The sequence below is a fragment of the Lepus europaeus genome, chromosome 12 (assembly GCF_033115175.1).
Source record: "Lepus europaeus isolate LE1 chromosome 12, mLepTim1.pri, whole genome shotgun sequence".
NCBI classification, from domain to species: domain Eukaryota; kingdom Metazoa; phylum Chordata; class Mammalia; order Lagomorpha; family Leporidae; genus Lepus; species Lepus europaeus.
The window spans coordinates 41126045-41146083 of record NC_084838.1 but is presented as its reverse complement, the minus strand read 5'-3'; the positions used below and the strand labels follow the sequence as shown (position 1 = coordinate 41146083).

The window sequence follows — 20039 nt, the reverse complement described above, 5'->3', positions numbered from 1 at the left end:
GGCTTCTTCAGTGCCTGGAATATATTACAGTGTGTAGCGGTCAGTAGCCAGAAACTTCTGGAACTTTCTACAGGTAGTTTTAGTGCAATGCATCTTGTGAGACACCTCCTTAAGAACAGCATTTACCAGCAACCTCAAAGATGGCCATCTGGCAACTTGCTGCCCATCTGGTGAGCGACAAGCACATTTTTTTTTTTTTCTATTTGATAGGTAGAGTTATAGACAGTGAGAGAGAGAGAGACAGAGACAGAGACAGAGACAGAGACAGAGAGAAAGGTCTTCCTTCCGTTGGTTCACTCCCCAAATGGCCGCTTCAGCTACCTTGGTTATACAAGCTGCTTTTCCAACTGAAATAAACAAGTCTGCAGGCTGCTCGCCTCTGGCCTGCTTTCACCCAACTCCTGGGGTCTGTGTGGTGACTCCATGCCTCTTGCTCCCATCGCGCTCCTCCTCTCAGAACGAATCCATAGCAACACCAAATCAATAATATCAGAAATGAAAAAGGTAATGTAAAAACAGATACCACAGAAATAAAAAGAATCATCAGAAATTACTACAAAGACTTGTATGCCAGCAAACAGGGAAATCTATCAGAAATGGATAGATTCCTGGACACATAAAACCTACCTAAATTGAACCATGAAGACATAGAAAACCTAAACAGACCCATGACCGAGTCAGAAATTGAATCAGTAATAAAGGCACTCCCAACAAAGGAAAGCCCAGGACTGGATGGATTCACTGCTGAATTCTACCAGACATTTAAAGAAGAACTAACTCCAATTCTCAAACTATTCAGAACAATCGAAAAAGAGGGAATCCTCCAAAATTCTTTCTATGAAGCCAGCATCACCTTAATTCCTAAGCCGGAAAAAGATGCAGCACAGAAAGAGAATTACAGACCAATTTCCCTGATGAACATGGACACAAAAATCCTCAATAAAATTCTGGCCAAAAGAATAAACAACAAACCAGAAAGATCATCCACCCAGACCAAGTTGGGTTTATCTGTGGTATGCAGGGAGGGTTCAACGTTTGCAAATCAATCAATGTGATACACCACACTAACAAACTGCACAAGAAAAACCATATGATTATCTCAATAGATGCAGAGAAAGCATTTGATAAAATACAACACCCTTTCATGATGAAAAAACTTTAAACAAATTGGGTATAGAAGGAACATTCCTCAATACAATCAAAGCAATTTATGAAAAACCCACGGCCAGCGTCCTATTGAATGGGGAAAAGTTGGAAGCATTTCCACTGAGATCTGGTACCAGACAGGGATGACCACTCTCACCATTGGTATTCAATATAGTACTGGAAGTTTTAGCCAGAACCATTAGGCAAGAAAAAGAAATTAAAGGGATATAAATTGGGAAGGAAGAAGTCAAACCATCCCTCTTTGCAGATGATATGATTCTTTATTTAGGGAATCCAAAGAACTCTACTAAGAGACTATTGGAAATCATAGAAGAGTTTGGCAAAGTAGCAGGATATAAAATCAATGCACAAAAATCAACAGCCTTTGTACACACAGGCAATGCCACGGCTGAGAAAGAACTTCTAAGATGAATCCCATTCACAATAGCTACAAAAACAATCAAATATCTTGGAATAAACTTAACCAAGGACGTCAAAGGTCTCTACAATGAGAATTACAAAATCTTAAAGAAAGGCTGGCGCTGCAGCTCACTTGGCTAATCCTCCGCCTGTGGCGCCGGCACCCTGGGTTCCAGTCCCAGTTGGGGCGTTGGATTCTGTCCTGGTTGCTCCTCTTCCAGTCTAGCTCTCTGCTTGGCCTGGGAGTACAGTGGAGGATGGCCCAAGTGCTTGGGCCCTGCACCTGCATGGGGGACCAGAAGGAAGCACCTGGCTCCTGGCTTCAGATCAGCGCAGCACAGCGGCCGCAGTGGCCACTTGGGAAGTGAACCAACGGAAAAGGAAGACCTTTCTCTCTGTCTCTGTCTCTCTAACTCTGCCTGTCAAAAAAAAAAAAAAAAAAAAAGAGATGGGCCAAGGACCTAAATAGACAATTTTCAAAGAGGAAATCCAAATGGCCAACAGACACATGAAAAAATGTTCAGGATCACTAGCCATTAGGGAAATGCAAATCAAAACCACAATGAGGTTTTACCTCACCCCAGTTAGAATGGCTTACATACAGAAATCAACTAACGGCTGTCACTGAAGCTCAATAGGCTAATCCTCTGCCTGCGGCACCGGCACACCGGGTTCTAGTCCCAGTCAGGGCACCGGATTCTGTCCCGGTTGCCCCTCTTCCAGGCCAGCTCTCTGCTGTGGCCCGGGAGTGCAGTGGAGGATGGCCCAAATGCTTGGGCCCTGCACCCTGTGGGAGACCAGGAGAAGCATCTGGCTCCTGCCTTCAGATGCGATGCGCTGGCCATTGGAGGGTGAACCAATGGCAAAGGAAGACCTTTCTCTCTGTCTCTCTCTCTCACTGTCCACTCTGCCTGTGAAAAAAAAATAAATCAACTAACAACAGATGCAGGCGAGGATGTAGGGAAAAAGGGACACTAATCCACTGTTGGTGGGAATGCAAACTGGTAAAGCCACTATGGATGTCAGTTTGGAGAGTGCTCAGAAACCTGAATATAGCCTTACCATACAGCCTAGCCATCCCACTCCTTGGAATTTACCCAAAGGAAATTAAATTGGCAAATAAAAGAGCTGTCTGCACCTCAATGTTTATTGCAGCTCAATTCACATAGCTAAGACATGGAATCAACCTAAATGCCCATCAACAGAAGACTGGACAAAGAAAGTATGGGGGCCAGCACCGCGGCTCAGTAGGCTAATCCTCCGTCTGCGGCACCAGCACCCCAGGTTCTAGTCCTGGTTGGGGCTCCTCTTCCAGTTCAGCTCTCTGCTGTGGCCCGGGAGTGCAGTGGAGAATGGCCCAAGTGCTTGGGTCCTGCACCCGCATGGGAGACCAGGAGAAGCACCTGGCTCCTGCCTTCGGATTGGCGTGGTGCGCTGGCCACAGCACGCCGACCATAGTGGCCACTGGGTGGTGAACCAATGGAAAAGGAAGACCTTTCTCTCTGTCTCTGTCTCTCACTGTCCACTCTGTCAAAAAAAAAGAAGAAGAAGAAGAAGAAGAAGAAGAAGAAGAAGAAATTATGGAATATGTACTCTATACAATACTATACAGCAGTAAAAAACAATGAAATCCAGTCATTTGCAACAAAATGGAGGAATCTGGAAAACATCATGCTGAGAGAAATAAGCCAGTCCCAAAGGGACAAATATATGTTCTCCCTGATCGGTGAGCACCTAAAAGGAAACCTGTTGACATGAAATGGACACTGTGAGAAACAATGTCTTGATCAGCCCTTGACCTGACTGTCCAGGAACAACTTACTATTTTATTCTTTTAGTATTTTTTTGTTCTACTTAATACCATTGGTTGAACTCTTTAATCAACAGACAATTATTCTTAGCCGTTAAATTTAACTGAAAAGTGATCTCTGTTAAATATAAGAGTAGGAATAATAGAGGGAAGAGATGTAGAGTTCGGCACACGCTCATTTGGACTTGCCCCTAGTGGTAGAGCTAGAAAAAGTTGCTGTAATTCAAAAGTTGTACTTTGGAAATTTATATATATTAAATAAAAGTTGAAAAAAACCATACAAGTGAATGCATCTACTTCACATTCTTGGGGAAGCCTGAACCACTTCATTACTTTACAAATGCAAATCCAACGCTGGCTTCCCATATGGACACTTGGTAGGAGTCCCAGCTGCTCTACTTCCGATCCAGCTCCCTGCTAAGGCACCTGGGAAAACAGCAGAAGATGGCTCTGCCACCCATGTGGGAATTCCAGATTTCCATGCTCTGGCTTCAGATGACCCAGCCCTGGCTGTTGTGGCCAACTGGGGAGTGAACCAGCAGATGGACACTCGCTTGATTGCTCTATTGCTCTCTCTCTTTTTCTCTCCCTCTCTGTAACTCTTTAAAATACATAAATAAATCTTTTTTATGTATTTGAAAGAGTCACACACAGAGAGGAGGAGAAGCAGAGAGAGAGAGAGAGAGAGAGAGAGAGAGAGAGAGAGAGAGAGAAAGGGGTATTCCATCCGCTGGTATACTCCCCAATTGGCCCCAACTGCCCGAGCAGTGCCAATCCGAGGCCAGGAGCCAGAAGCTTCTTCCAGGTCTTCTAAGCTAGTGCAGGGGCCCAAGGAATTGGGCCATCTTGTACTGCTTTCCCAGGCCATAGCAGAGAGCTGGATTGGAAGTGGAGCAGCTGGGACTAGAACTGGTGCCAATATAGGATGCCAGCACTGCAGGTGGTGGCTTTACCTGCTACGCCACAGCGCCGGCAGCCGAATAAATAAATCTTTAAAGGCAAATAAAAGAGAAATGCCTACATCCCACATTGGAGCGCTTCAGGTCGTTTCCCAGCTGTAGCTCCTGACTCCAGCCTCCTGTCAATCCTGTCAGTGCACACCACGAAGCAGTAGGTGATGGCTCAAGTGGTTTGCTCCCTGCCATCCAGGTGGGAGACTAGATTGAGTTCTCGGCTCCTGGATCCAGCTCCAGTTTCAACCCTGGCCATTACAGCCATTTAGGGAGTGGACCTATAGATGAGAGCTTTCTCTCTCTGTCCCTTAAATAAATAAATGAAAATATATTTATTTATTTTTTAAAGGAAGTAGGACCAACAATGACAGTTGACCACAACTTTTTTTTAAAGGTTATTATTTATTTGAGATGCAGAGTGAGAGGGAGAGACAGAGAGATAGGTCTTCCATCCACTGGTTCACTCCCCCAAATGGCTGAAACCGCCAGAGTTGGGCCAATCCAAAGGTAGGATCCAGGAGCTTCTTCCAGGTCTCCCACAAGTGTGCAAGGACTTCGGCCATCTTCTACTGCTTTCCCAGGCCAGAGAACTGGATTGAAAGAGGAGTAGCCAGGATTTGAACCACATGGACACTGGTGCTGCAGGCAGAGGCTTTAGCCCACTACACCACAGTGCTGGTCCCATGAAAATATATGTATTTAACAATGCAGGCCAGCGCCCGGCTCACTAGGCTAATCCTCTGCCTTGCGGCGCCGGCACACCGGGTTCTAGTCCCAGTCGGGGCGCTGGATTCTGTCCCGGTTGCTCCTCTTCCAGGCCAGCTCTCTGCTATGGCTCAGGAGTGCAGTGGAGGATGGCCCAAGCCCTTGGGCCCTGCACCCACATGGGAGACCAGGATAAGCACCTGGCTCCTGCCTTCGGATCAGCGCGGTGCACCGGCCACAGCATGCCAGCCGCGTCAGCCATTGGAGGGTGAACCAACGGCAAAGGAAGACCTTTCTCTCTGTCTCTGTCTCTCTCTCACTGTCCACTCTGCCTGTCAAAACAAAACAAAACAAAAACAAAAAACAAAAACAATGCAATGTCACGGTATAGTTCTGACGAAACTATGTCCGAGGGCTGTGCATCTGACACGCTAAGTCACTGCTTGGAAAACCTCTATCCCATATCAGGGTGCCTGAATTCAAGTTCTGGGTCCACTTCTGATTTCTGTTTCCTGCTGATGTGTACCCTGGCAGACAGCAGTGATGGCTAAAGTACTGGGTCCCTGCAACCCACATGGGGGACCTGGATGGAGTCCTGGTTTTCTATTGATGAGAATTAATCCAATGCTCTTGCCACACATTGGATTTCTGGGTTTAAGTAGAGAGTTGAGGTCAAGTTTGGGCTCCTAGGAATGATTTAGTGTCAATTATAAATGCTGCCTATTGGCCTAATCCCCAAGCCTTCATTAAAATTCACTTGCTCTTTGCTGTACTTTAGGGAATTAAAGGAGGTTCCTGTATCTGTGTTTGAAAACAAGTAGTGTGAGGCATTCTGCATTCCAGAGAAGCCAGTTAAGAATCTGCAACAGTTGTCCCACAAAAATTCCTCAGCAGCATAGGTCTCAAGCAAGGTGGTTGGCTGTAGGAACAAACAAGCCCTGAGTCAGAGTCAGTTTTTCAAACATAATGAAGCATTCCTAAAGAGCTCCAGTGAACAATTCAGGTTAAGATACTCAGTTGGATGGACTTCACATAGTCCAGAGAATCAGGCATTTATTAGTCTATTTTGTGTTATTTAAACAAACAAACAAACAAAAAACCAAAAAAAAAAAAAACAATAACAACAACAACCTGATGCTGGAGAGCATATAAAGAGGAGATTTAGGGGCAGGCAGTTAGCCTCGTGTTGAAAGCAGCAGTTATCTGTATCCCACAAGAGAGTACCTGGGTTTGATTCCTGGCTCTGGTTCCTGATTCCAGCTTCCTGCTAATGCAGATATTTGGAGGCAGCAATGAGGATTCAAGTTAGTTGGGTTCCTGCCACTATGTGGGAGACCTGAATTGGAATGAGTTCCTGGCCCCTGGCTTCAGCTAGTTCCGGTCCCGGCTGTGTCAGTATTTGGAGAGTGAACCATTGGATGGGAAGATTTTGGTCGCTCTGTTTTCTGCCTTTCAATTAAATAAACATTTAAAAAATTATTCGTGACTCCAAACTTTTTCCCATGTCTGTCTATATTTGTTTTATTGCCATTTGCTCAAGTTGTTTACCATTTTTAATACGGACCTTATAATTTTCTAATTTGTAAGAGCTCTTTGGATATCAGTCCTTTATAATTTGTTTTGCGGACTTTCCTCCTAGATTTCCCACTGACTGCTCTTTTTTTTTTTTTTTTTTTTAACGCCAATCCTAATCTACGAACAAGATGACGTACGAGCTGACTCCTGTAATCACTTGAAGTTAGCTAGATGGCAAGGCAAAAGGTCAGGGCAACAGGCGAGCACAGCGCCTGTTTCTTTTCTTTCTAAAAGAAAAACAATACGATTACGCAAACCCCGGACCCAGTCCCGCCTTTCCTGAACCTTGATCTACCTCCAGCTGCCAGTCTCTTTCCGCCCAGCGCTTGGCGCGCTTGTGTGACGTCATGTGTGCGCCGTAGAGTTGGCCGCGCAACTTCCGCGGCCGCCTACCTGGCGCGCAGATGCGAAAGTTCTCGCGGCGCCGGAAGTCCCTGCCACGTGACCGGGTGACAGCGCTCGCCTGGCTGCAGGGCTGGCTTAGGTGCTGCGGCACGGGATGGCGGAGGCGCCTCCTGTCTCAGGTACTGTCCTGGCCCACGCGGGTCTGGGGTCCCTCTCAGGGAGCGGAAATTGGGTCAGTGACGAAGTCCTAGGGCTCCAGCTAGTCATATCGCGAGAGTGGCGCGTGGTGGGGATGGGGATAGTGGCTCGGAAGGGCCAAGCCACGCGCGTCTTGCGTATGGCGAGCTCCACCATCTTCGACTGGCTGGTGAAGCCCAGCAACTGGGTTTCCGAGCAAAGTCGGCCTATCCTGGCGCCCAGTGAGTCGATATGGGTGTTCCGCCCTGCCACAGGGCGCATTCTGTCCTGCTGGGGCAGCCTCGCCCCGAGCTCCGAGGGCGGGAGTCAGCGGAGTCCGCGCCCGAGCTGGTGGCGGGCTCTCGACGCGTAGCGAGTTTGCACGCGTTCTTAGGGTGTGTTCATCTCCTAGAGTGGTGGCGCGGGCGCGAGCCGAACTCCAGTAGTTAAAAATCTCAGCCTGCCAGAAACTGTGCCCGAGTCCACGTTTCCTCCTCCGTCAGCTGAGAGTCAGTAGGTTAATTCCTGTGAAGGCGCCCGCCCTGTACTGTCCCTGTTCCATAACTTAGCTCATTTCCCCTCCTGGAATTGCCTCTGCATGTAGAGACAGATGTTAGCAGATGTTAACTGGTAGTAGAACATCCATAGGGTGACCTGGGTATCAGCCGTTTCCGAACATTTATTGGACAGCGATCAAAAAAGCGTTTTGCATCACCGCCTCAGTGCACACTTCACGTAACTATAAAAGCGAACCAAAAGTTTCAGGAAGCAAAGGTTTCCTTAACTGTCCGCAGTATACTCTGTTTTCTATTTGTTTTTTAAAAAGTGCTTGTCACAACCCACTACGGTGATTTTATTTCATGACCCAAGTGTTTCTGAAAAACAGACCAGCAGTTTCCAGCATGGGATTTGGAAACGTTTGTTGGTTTGAATCTTAGTTCTACCAGCCAGCTATTTGGGGCACCAAGACCATAAAAGTGTGTATGAGGTGGCATGTAAAATGCATTTAATATTGGGGACCTTAGTGTAGAAAGTTGGAACACTCACTGCATTGTTGTGCCCTAATCCTCACTTGGGCATAAGTCAGTTTAGCTGGTGTTACATTGTTCCTCCCACCCAGCCCTTCACCAAGCCTCTAGATTGGGGCCATTGATCTTCCGACCCCCAGGCTCACTTCTCGTCTGTCTCGGTACCCTTCAGTGTTTGAAGCAGAATTGGGTAGGGGCTGGTTGGGAGTCAAAAAGTTGGCCCCTGGGGTTGTGTCCAGGTTATCACGGGGTCATTGCATTACCCCGTAATGGTATTACTGAGTTGATAGTCTAAAGACCTCCCCACTCCTTTGCAAGTACCTTCATTTATTTTTCTTTAGTTCCATTACCATGTTCTTTTAGTGTCATCTCTAGCCCAAATCCGCATCCCCACCAAACAGCAGCTCAGTCCAGAGAGTATCTTTCTCCCCAGTGAGCCTATCCAATACCAGTTTTGTCTCTGAACTTTGTAGTCTACAGCTGGTTGTCCCCTGTTCTGCCCCAGTCACCTGTTGGACACCTGCTGTGCTGCTGTGTTAGCTTGGATCCAGGGTATCACTTGTCTGTTTTATAACCATGCCTTGGTGGTGATATATCTGTTTACCAAATGACTTCTAGCGACTTAAAATAGTGAAGGAAAAGAGTGTCTCTGATCTTTGCCATGGTCCGATTTCCTGATTGATGTGTCATTTTGCCCTTCCTCATGTCTCTTAAGGGTCTTTCTAAGGACTTTGCCCATTACTTCATTTCTGGTGGAACATATATTTGAATAGGAGTAATTCATTACTGCTCAACATAAAACACCCTTTCCAGGCCACTCCCGACAAGTATTGGCCTCATTTCTGCCTTGTTTCTTTAAGCAGGAAAGAACTAACCAATACCTTTTGGTTCAGTCGACCCATTTCCACCTTTAAGTTCTCTCTTATGTTTTCAGGACACAACTACTGCCTTCTGAGTTTGTGTAATCTCTTGCCATTTTTTGAGCCCCTCTACTCCCAGAATTCTGTCTGTGAAAGCTTTCAGGACACATCCTGGATTGAATGAGAATTTACGCTCATGACCTTTGGGATCTCCTTCAGTTCTTCTCTGTATGTTTTTATGGTACTCACTACCCAACCTGTCAGTGTATTGTAGTATAGGAGCATGGTCTCTAATGCCACACATCCTGATTTGGAATCCTGAGTCTGCCTTGAAGGAACTCTGTGGCCTTGGGCATGTTACTTTCTCTGTGGCATGGTTTTCTAATCAGGAAAGTCAAGATACAATGAGATAACGCTGAAGTGGTTAGGTAGTAACTGTCACATACCAGGCACCAAATATACGTTAGACCTTAAGGCTGTGCACTATACCTACCTGTGCTTGAGTCTGTGTGTTTCACATAGTCTGTGGTCTTAACAGCAATCATAAAGGACGGTTTTAACCACTTAACTTTATTCTTCATAGCAACTCTTTGATGTAGGTATCGTTATGATCCCGTTACTTATGAGAAATCTTGAGCTAAATAACTTCCATGAAGTCACAATAAATGATGGGTAGAGACTTATTCCATGCCTTCCAAGTCCTATAGATTCATAATATATTCTCTTTTTTTTAAGATTTTATTTATTTGAGAGGTAGAGTTACAGATAGTGAGAGGGGGAGACAGAGGGAAAGGTCTTCCTTTTGCTGATTCATTCCCCAAATAATGTCAACGGACAGAGCTGCGCCGATCCAGAGCCAGGAGCTTCTTCTGAGTCTCCCACAGTGGTGCAGGGGCCCAAGCACTTGGGCCATCTTCCACTGCTTTCCCAGGCCATAGCAGAGAGCTGGATCGGAAGAGGAGCAGCCAGGACTAGAACCGGCGCCCATATGGGATGCTGGCACCCCAGGCCAGGGCCTCAACCCACTGTGCCACAGCACTGGCCCCAGTTCATAATATATTCTACATGACATACATAGTTCTGACTTTATTACTAACTAGTTTTGTGTTCTTATGCAAGTCATTTTTGTCTTTGGGCTTCAGGGACTCAGTTGAGGCATCTTAGGGAAAAATGAGTGGAATTGAAGGGGAGTGTGCTTTTTTGGAGACTTTGGAATTCTAGATCAATATTAGTGAAGTTGTATATGGAAAACCCAAAATGTATTCCTGGAGGAAGAGATGGCCACTAATATACTTACAGTGCTGAGTATATTACTGTCTACATCAAATCTTAATGAGTTCACATTTGCCTTTTGAAAAAAAGCAGTTACCTGTTGTCACTGATGAAGAAACCAAGGCTGACGGTAGTCAAATGATACCTGTGAGCTCACATGTAAGCCGGAGAGCCAGACTTTAAACCCATTTTAGCTGACTGAAAAGCCTGCTTGCTTGGCATTACACAATGCTGCTTTAGAGTTTTGAAAGACTGTGTGGAATGTGAAGATATCTCTTCCTGAACTGTTAGCTAACCTTAAGATTTTGTTTCTTTTTTTTTTTCCAAAATAAATACACGTAAACATAATACCTGATAGCCCACGTGATTTTTGCTCAGAAGCTCTTAGCTGTCAGTGGCTATTGGCGTGGCTCCTGATCAGTCCTCCACAAGCACACGGAACCCATTACCTTCTCAGGGAGCTGAAGGTCTTACTAAGGCCTGTTTTATACAGTCTGCAGGAAAATAGCTTGTAGATATGATTTTTAGTTTTCATGGGTTTCATGGATGGTTGATTTTTTACTGATATGTTTATTTCTTATATCCTAGGTACTTTTAAATTCAATACAGATGCTGCTGAGTTCATTCCTCAAGAGAGAAAAAATTCTGGTCTAAGTTGTGGGACTCAAAGGAGACTAGACTCTAGTAGAAGTGGTAGAAGAAATTTCAGTTCACCACCTCCCTGTCACCTTGCCAGGCAACTCCCTTATGATGATATCTCTGCTGTTCAGCACAGTTATCATCCTCTAGGAAGCAAACCCAAGAGTCAACAGACTTCTTTCCAGTCCTCTGCTTCTAATAAATCGTCCAAGAGCCATGGCCTTCAGAGTCAACCTTGGCACAAATTGAGGAGTGAAAAGCACCACATAAGAGTCAAGAAAGCACAGAATCTCATTGAACAGACCTCAGATGTAATTAACTTAGAAAGCGTGGCCAGATTGGAGAGCGGGACAAACCCCATAGAGCACAGCCCTTCTGAGAGTGAGAAGGAAGTTGTCGGTGCAGATCCCAGGGGAGCGAAGCCCAAAAAGGCAACACAATCTTTATACAGCTATGGCAAAGGACCAAAAGTCAAGGGCAAATTGAAATGTGAATGGGGCAACAGAATAACTCCAAAACCTGAGGAGGCTGGATCTGAAAATACGAAGCCTGTGGTGATTTTCCACCTTGACTCTTCGGATGCATCGTCTAGAAAAGCAGTACTAGATGGGTGTGGGGCCAAACGAAATGAGCAGAGAAGATACCCACAGAAAAGGCCTCCCTGGGAAGTAGAGGGGGCCAGGCCACGACCAGGCAGGAATCCACCGAAACAGGACGGCCAGCGACATACAAGTACAGGGCCCAGAAACAGCATGGTCTGCGTTCCAAAGGACAGTCTCAGTGAAAGACCAACAAAGTCCGCCTGTGACAGTGGGAATTTGGCAGTTGTCAGCAAGTCTTCCAGAAGGGCTGACCAAGAGAAATGCACCATTCGGAGGCAGGATCCTCAAGTAGGATCTCCTTTCTCCAGAGGCAAACAGAACCATGTGCTGAAGAATGTGGAAACACATACAGGTAAACTGATCTAGATGGATGAATTTCTTTTTATTTTAAATTTAAAATAGGTGATATATACGCATAGTTTAGAAACTGGAAAGTATAAAAAGGTACAGTGAAAAGTATCTGTCTTATCTACCTGAGTTCTGCCACCATCCATTGCTCCTCTCCCCAAGATTTAATCACCTCTATATCCAGCCAGCACTCTGCATCTGCTGTTGTGCATCTGTAGATTCAACCGTGGATTAAAAATATTCTGGAAAAGAATTGCATTTGTACCGAACATGTAAATTTTTTTCTTGTCACTATTCCCTAAACTATACAATATTGAAACTATATAGCATTTACATTGTTTTAGGTATTATAAGTAATGTAAAGATGATGTGAAGTATAAGACTGTGTTTAGGATATATATAACCATGATACCTTTTTTTTTTTTTTGGACAGGCAGAGTGGATAGTGAGAGAGAGAGAGAGAGAGAAAGGTCTTCCTTTTTGCCATTGGTTCACCCTCCAATGGCCACTGCGGCCGGCGCATCACGCTGATCAGGAGCCAGGTGCTTCTCCTGGTCTCCCATGCGGGTGCAGGGCACAAGGACTTGGGCCATCCTCCACTGCCTTCCCGGGCCATAGCAGAGAGCTGGCCTGGAACAGGGGCAACCGGGATAGAATCCAGCGCCCCAATCGGGACTGGAACCCGGTGTGCCAGCGCCGCAAGGTGGAGGATTAGCCTGTTAAGCCACAGCGCTGGCACCATTTTATTTTATTTAAAGATTTATTTGGGGCCAGCGCTGTGGCATAGTGGGTAAAGCTGCCACCTGCAGTGCCAGCATCCCACATGGGTGCTAGTTCTAGTCCCGGCTGCTCCACTTCTGGTCCAGCTCTCTGCTATGGCCTAGGAAAGCAGTAGAAGATGGCTCAAGTCCTTGGGCCCCTTTGCCCACATGGGAGACATGGAAGAAGCTCCTGGCTCCTGGCTTCAGATTGGCACAGCTCTGGCCATTGCAGCCACCTGGGGAGTGAACCAGAGGTTGGAAAACCTCTCTCCCTCTCTTTCTCTGTGTAACTCTGCCTTTCAAATAAATAAATATTTTTTTTAAAAAAAAAGATTTATTTATTTGAAAGGCAGAGTTAGAGATGTAGAGGCAGAGAGAGAGAGGTCTTCCATCTGCTGGTTCACTCCCCAGGTGGCCACAATGGCTGGAGTTGTGCCTGATCCAAAGCCAGGAGCTTCTTCCAGGTCTCCCACAGGGGTGCAGGGTCTTCCAGGTCTCCCACAGTGGGCCATCTTCCACTGCCTTCCCAGGACATAGCAGAGAGCTGGATCGGAAGTGGAGCAACTGGGACTTGAACCAGTGCCAGGAGCTTCTTCCAGGTCTCCCACAGGGGTGCAGCTTCTTCCAGGTCTCCCACAGTGGGCCATCTTCCACTGCCTTCCCAGGACATAGCAGAGAGCTGGATCGGAAGTGGAGCAACTGGGACTTGAACCAGTGCCCATATAGGATGCTGGTTCTGCAGGTGGTAATTTCACCCACTATGCCACAGCACCGGCTCCCCATGATACCATTTTACATATAGGACTTTATCCATGAATTTGGTATCTTCAGGGAGTCCTGAAACTAGTTCCCCATGGATATTGAGAGCTGAGTGTATATCATAAATTCAAATGAGGACTTTTTAAAAAATTTTTATTGTATATTTTCATCTTTTTTTTTTTGGACAGGCAGAGTAGACAGTGAGAGAGAGAGACAGAGAAAAGGTGTTCCTTTTGCCGTTGGTTCACCCTCCAGTGGCTGCCACAGCTGGTGCGCTGCGGCCGGTGCACTGCACTGATCCGAAGGCAGGAGCCAGGTGCTTCTCCTGGTCTCCCATGGAGTGCAGGGCCCAAGGATTTGGGCCATCCTCCACTACACTCCCGGGCCATGGCAGAGAGCTGGCCTGGAAGAGGGGCAACCAGGAGAGAATCTGGTGCCCCGACTGGGACTAGAACCCGGTGTGCTGGCGCCACAGGTGGAGGATTAGCCTATTGAGCCACGGTGCCGGCCTATTTTCATCTTAACTGAAAGGCAGAGAAACAGACCTGCCATCCACTGATTCACTCCTTGTGCTCACAATAGCTAAGACCAGGCTAGGCCAAATCCAGGAACCAGAAACTCAGTCTGGGTCTTCCATGTTGGTGGCAAGGACCCAGGTATTTCGGTCATCATCTAATGTCTCCCAGGATGCACATTAGCAGGAAGCTGGATCAGAGGTGGAGCTGGAACTTGAACCAGGCCACTGTCATATCCAGGAAGTGTTTTGGAGCCAGTGTTGTGGGGGTAGCAGGTAAAATTGCCGCCTGCATTGCTGGCATCTCATATTGGTACCAGTTCAGGTCCTGGTACCAATTCAATCCAGCTCCACCCAATCCAGCTCTCTGCTGTTTGTCTGGGAAAGGCAGATGAGGATGACCCAGGTGTTTGGGCTCCTGCTACCCATGCAGGAGACCTGGAGGGAGCTTCTAGCTCGTAGCTTCAGCCTGGTTCAGCCCTGCTCATTGTGGACATCTAGGGAATGAACCAGCAGATAGAGGATCTCTCTATCTCTGCCTCTCTCTAACTCTGACTTTCAAATAAGTACATTTATCTTATTTAAAAAAGAAAAAAAAAAGATAACTATTGCCCAAATGCCCACCCTAGGAATTTTTTAAAAATATATTTATTTATTTATTTGAGAGAGAGTTACAGAGAGGGAGAGACAGAGAGAAAGGTCTTCCATCCACTGGTTCACTCCCCAAATAGCTGCAGTGACTGTAGCTGAGCAGATTAGGAGCCAGGAGCTGCTTCCGGGTCGCCCACGTGAGGGACCCAAGCACTTGGGCCATCCATCCTCTACTGCTTTCACAGGCTATAGCAGAGAGCTGGATCAGAAGAGGAGCAGCTGAGACACAAACCAGTGCCCATATGCCAGCACTGCAGGCGGAGGTTTAGCCTACTAGGCCACAATACCAGCCCCAGGAGTTTTTTTAAGCATATATGGAATATTGTAAGGGTAAATGCAGGTGCAGGTGTTACTGATGGCTGATGACAAGATTAATTTTGAGTTGTGAAACCACAAGAGAGAATGGTAACATTGCCTCTGTGGATTTCAACCTATATCATCTCAGCCACCTCAGTTTGTATGCTCAAAATTGCAGTAGTTCCTAACCGGTTTTACAATCTGTTAATTTCTCCATTTCAGTTCATCTCTTACACCAGCATCAGAAAGTGATCTTTCTTGGCCAGCGCCACGGCTCACTTGGCTAATCTTCTGCCTGTGGCGCCGGCACATCAGGTACTAGTCCCGGTCGGGGCGCCGGTTCTGTCCCACTTACTCCTCTTCCAGTCCAGCTCTCTGCTGTGGCCCGGGAAGGCAGTGGAGGATGGCCCAAGTGTTTGGGTCCTGCACCCCATGGGAGACCAGGAGGAAGCACCTGGCTCCTGGCTTTGGATCGGCGCAGTGCGTCAGCCGTAGCAGCCATTTGGGGGGTGAACCAACTGAAGGAAGACCTTTTTCTGTCTCTCTCTCTCACTGTCTAACTCTGCCTGTCAAAAAACAAACAAAAAAAAAGTGATCTTTCTAAAACATACTGAGTTGCATCACTTTTAAGTTATATTCAGTGGCTTTGTCACCTGTAGATTCTGGCATCTGTTGTATTCCGCAGTCTTCTGCTGCCTCAGTCTCCACCACATTTTTTTTTAAATTTTTTTGACAAACAGAGTGGCTAGTGAGAGAGAGACAGAGAGAAAGATCTTCCCTTGCCGTTGGTTCACCCTCCAATGGCCGCCGCGGCTGGCACGCTGCGACCAGCCACCACGCTGATCTGAGGCCAGGAGCTAGGTGCTTCTCCTGGTCTCCCATGGGGTGCAGGGCCCATGGATTTGAGCCATCCTCCTCTGCACTTCCGGGCCACAGCAGAGAGCTGGCCTGGAAGAGGGGCAGCCGGGACAGGATCGGTGCCCTGACCGGGACTAGAACCCGGTGTGCTGGCACCGCAAGGCGGAGGATTAGCCTATTGAACCATGGCGCCGGCCTTTTTTTTTTTTTTTTTTTTTTAATTTTATTTGTTTACTTGAGAGGCATAGTTACAGACAGAGGGAGAGACAGAGAGGTCTTCCATTTGCTGATTGACTCCACAATGGCCAGGGCTGCACCAAGCAGAAGCAAGGAATCAGGAATTTTATCTGAGTCTCTCACTTGGGTGGTAGGGGTCCAAGCAGTTGTGTCATCCTCTGCTGCTTTTCTCAGGCAATTAGCAGGGAGCTGGATTAGAAGTGAAGTAGCTGGAACACAAACTGGCACCGGTATGGGATGCCAGCATCACAGATGGCAGTTTTACCCACTAAGCCATAACACCAGCCCCCGAAGTCAACTTTTTGCAGTCTTTGAAAGATATTTCTCGGCCGGCGCTGTGGCTCAACAGGCTAATCCTCCACCTTGCGGTGCCAGCACACCGGGTTATAGTCCCGGTCAGGGCACCGGATTCTGTCCTGGTTGCCCCTCTTCCAGGCCAGCTCTCTGCTGTGGCCCGGGAGTGCAGTGGAGGATGGCCTAAGTGCTTGGGCCCTGCACCCCATGGGAGACCAGGAGAAGCACCTGGCTTCTGCCTTCGGATCGGCGCGGTGCGCCAGCTGCAGCGCACCGGCCGCAGTGGCCATTGGAGGGTGAACCAATGGCAAAGGAAGACCTTTCTCTCTGTCTCTCTCTCTCACTGTCCACTCTGCCTGTCAAAAATAAAAAAATAAAATAAAATGAAAGATATTTCTCATTTTCCCGAGTGTAGTTTCATTAAGGCTAGCGTCATTCTGCTGCTCTTACCATCTTGGTCTCCTTCCAGTTAATGTGAGGGACAGCCCAGTTCCTGAAGCCACCACCTGTCCAGGGTTCTGCTTTTATACTGCTTTGTAGTTCTGCTTGTTTGCTTCACAGGCAGTCCTTGGGGCTTGAGCTCACATGCAAAGCAGTCAGTGTTATACCAGAGTTATTTTTGAATACTTAACGCTGGCTAATGGTGTCCTATAGCTTCGTAAAGACTGCATGCATTTATTTTGTCACAGTTTTTGTGGGTCAAGAATCCGGATATGGGTTAGTTGAATTCTCTGTTCAAGGTCTCACAGGGCTGAAATCTGGCCAGGAATAGGCTGTCACCTGAGGCTTAGAGTCCTCTTTAGGCCCACCTGTTGTTGGTAGAGATTAGTTCCTCCCAGCCAAAGTCCCCGTGTTCTTGGTGGCTGTTGGCGAGGAAGTCACTCCCAGCTCCTAGAGGCCACCCTTAGTTTTCTGCTGAGTGGTGCCCTCTACAACATGGCATTTGGTTTCTTTGAAGCCTATAGGAAATCATCTGTAGCAGTTTTGAATCTCTGACTTCTGTTTACTGATCTCTAGGCTCTTTTTAACAGGCTCCTCTGACAAAGGTCGGGGCCATCCATACTAAGGGGGAGGAGATTATGCAGGGCGTACACATCAGGGAGCTGGAAGTCTAGGAAGCCATCTTAGAATTCTACCCAACAAATCTCATGGGGCCTTATGTTCACATTATCCCTATTATTCTTGAGAAAACATCACTCATTTAATAAGTAAATACTATGTGTCAAGTACTATTCTGGTTACAGGGAATACTGATGACATTTACATTCTGATGGGGAAGACACTCAGAAAATACTTAAATATCATATGTCAGGTTAAAGGTTTCAAGGTAAAGGGTTGGCTGGCGCCGCAACTCACTTGGCTAATCCTCCGCCTGCGGCACCGGCACCCCGGGTTCTAGTCCTGGTTGGGGTGCCGGATTCTGTCCCGTTGCTCCTCCTTCAGTCCAGCTTTCTGCTGTGGCCCGGGAAGGCAGTGGAGGATGGCCCAAGTGCTTGGGTGCCTGTACCCACATGGGAGACCAGGAGGAAGCACCTGGCTCCTGGCTTCAGATCAGCACAGCGCCGGCCGTAGCAGCCTTTTGGAGGGCAAACCAACTGAAGGAGGACTTTCTCTCTGTCTGTCTCTCTAACTCTGCCTGTCAAAAAAAAGTAAAAAAAAAAAAGCAAACTGGAACTAGCTTTGTGGCATAGCAGATAAAGCCACTGCCTATGATGCCAGCATTCCATATGGGTGCCTGTTTGAGTCCCAGCTGCCCTGCTTGCAATTCAGCTTCCTGCTAGTACACCCTGGAGAGCAGTGGAAGATGGTGCAAGTACTTGGTTCCCTGACCCAGATGAAATTCCTTGATTCTGGTTTCAGCCTGGCCCAGCCCTGGCAATTTTGACCATTTGGGGAGTGAACCATCCAATGGAAGATCTCTCTGACTCTTGCTCTCTCTCTCTCTCTACCTCTGACTTTCTTTTTTTTTTTATTTATTTTATTTATTTATTTATTTATTTTTTACAGGCAGAGTGGATAGTGAGAGAGAGAGACAGAGAGAAAGGTCTTCCTTTTTGCCGTTGGTTCACCCTCCAATGGCCGCTGCAGCTGCCGCATCTTGCTGATCCGAAGCCAGGAGCCAGGTGCTTTTCCTGGTCTCCCATGCGGGTGCAGGGCCCAAGCACTTGGGCCATCCTCCACTGCCTTCCCGGGCCATAGCAGAGAGCTGGCCTGGAAGAGGGGCAACTGGGATAGAATCCAGCGCCCCAACCGGGACTAGAACCCGGTGTGTCGGTGCTGCAAGGCGGAGGATTAGCCTGTTAAGCCACGGCACCGACCATCTACCTCTGACTTTCAAATAAATAATTTTCAAAATAATAATAATAATAAAGCAGTAAAAAGGACAGAGTAACAGGAGTGTTATTTTAAATAAGTCAATATCTTTGAGAGGAGACGTTTGAACAGAGTCCAGAATAAAGTACAGAGTGCAACACGTGGCTCTGGTAGAGAGCATTTCAGGCAGAGGGAAGAGCAAATTCATACACATTGTTGCCAATAAAGAAGGGGGCGGGAGAGGAGGTCAGAGAAATAGCAGGGATCAAATTGTGTGAAGCCTTTAGACTTGATACTGAGGAAGAAGAGAAGCTGCTGGAAGCTATGATTGTACTTTTTTTTTTTTTAAGATTTATTATTTATTTGAAATGTAGACAGATTTTACATCTGCTGCTTCACACCCCAAATGGCTACAACTGTCAGGGCTGAGCCAGGCCAAAGCCAGGAGCTTCTTCCAGGTCTCCAGTGTGAGTGGCAAGAGCCCAAGTACTTGGACCATCTTCTGCTACTTTCCCAGGCACATTAGCAGGGAGTAGGATTGGAAGTAGAGCAGCCAGGACACCAATCAGTACCCATGTGGGATGCTGGTATTGCAGGCGGTGGCTTAGTCTGCTGTACCACAATGCCAGTCCCTGATCTTAAATTCTAAAATGATCACTCAGGCTAAGGAAGCAAAGGGACAAGTTAGGAGGCTATTGCAGTAATTCAGGTAGAAGATGATAGAGAGTTGGACTGGGGCAACAGTGGTGGAAAAGACAAGAATTGATTAAACTGTGGATAGATTTAGGTGAACTGAAAAGATTTGCAGATAGATTGGATGTCAGATACAGGAGAGAGAAATTAAGGAAGGGAGCACTGGTGTGGCACACTGGGTTAAGTCACCACCTGTGATGCCAGCATCCAATATTGGAGCACCTGTTTTTTGTTTTTGTTTTTGACAGGTAGTTATAGACAGTGAGAGAGAGAGACAGAGAAAGGTCTTCCTTCCATTGGTTCACTCCCCTAATGGCTGCCACGGTCGATGCTGCACCAACCTGAAACCAGGAGCCAGGTGCTTCTTCCTGGTCTCCCACGCAAGTGCAGGGACCCAAGCACCTGGGCCGTCCTCCACTGCCCTCCCAGGCCACAGCAGAGAGCTGGACTGGAAAAGGAGCAACCGGAACTAGAACCTGGTGCCCATATGGGATGCTGGCGCCACAGGCAGAGGATTAACCAAGTGAGCCATGGCGCCAGCCCGGAGCACCTGTTTTGAGGCCTGGCTGCTCCGCCTCTGATCCAGCTCCCTGCTCGTGTGCCAGGGAAAGCTGTGGAAGTAGACCCAGTGGAGTTCCTGGCTCCTGGCTTCAGTTTGGCCCAGCCCCAGGTTTTCAGCCATTTGGGGAGTGAACTAGCAGATGGAAGATTGAGCAGTCTCTCTTGGATGCGTTCTCTCTCTCTCTCTCTCTCTCTCTCATGCTCTGCCTTTCAAATATTTC

The 20039-nt window shown here is 47.3% G+C and overlaps 1 protein-coding gene across 2 annotated transcripts in view; it reads left to right on the top strand.

Annotated features, from left to right (window-relative positions):
• The first annotated feature begins 7038 nt into the window (after positions 1–7038).
• The window catches only part of NFX1 (nuclear transcription factor, X-box binding 1), a 72894-nt gene continuing 59893 nt past the window's right edge, over positions 7039–20039 (top strand). For both annotated transcript variants that reach the window (XM_062208076.1, XM_062208075.1), the window contains exons 1-2: positions 7039–7133; positions 10880–11884. In XM_062208076.1, the coding sequence (XP_062064060.1) occupies positions 7109–7133; positions 10880–11884 (1030 nt within the window). In that variant the 5' untranslated portion in view covers positions 7039–7108. The remainder of the gene's footprint in view (positions 7134–10879; positions 11885–20039) is intronic.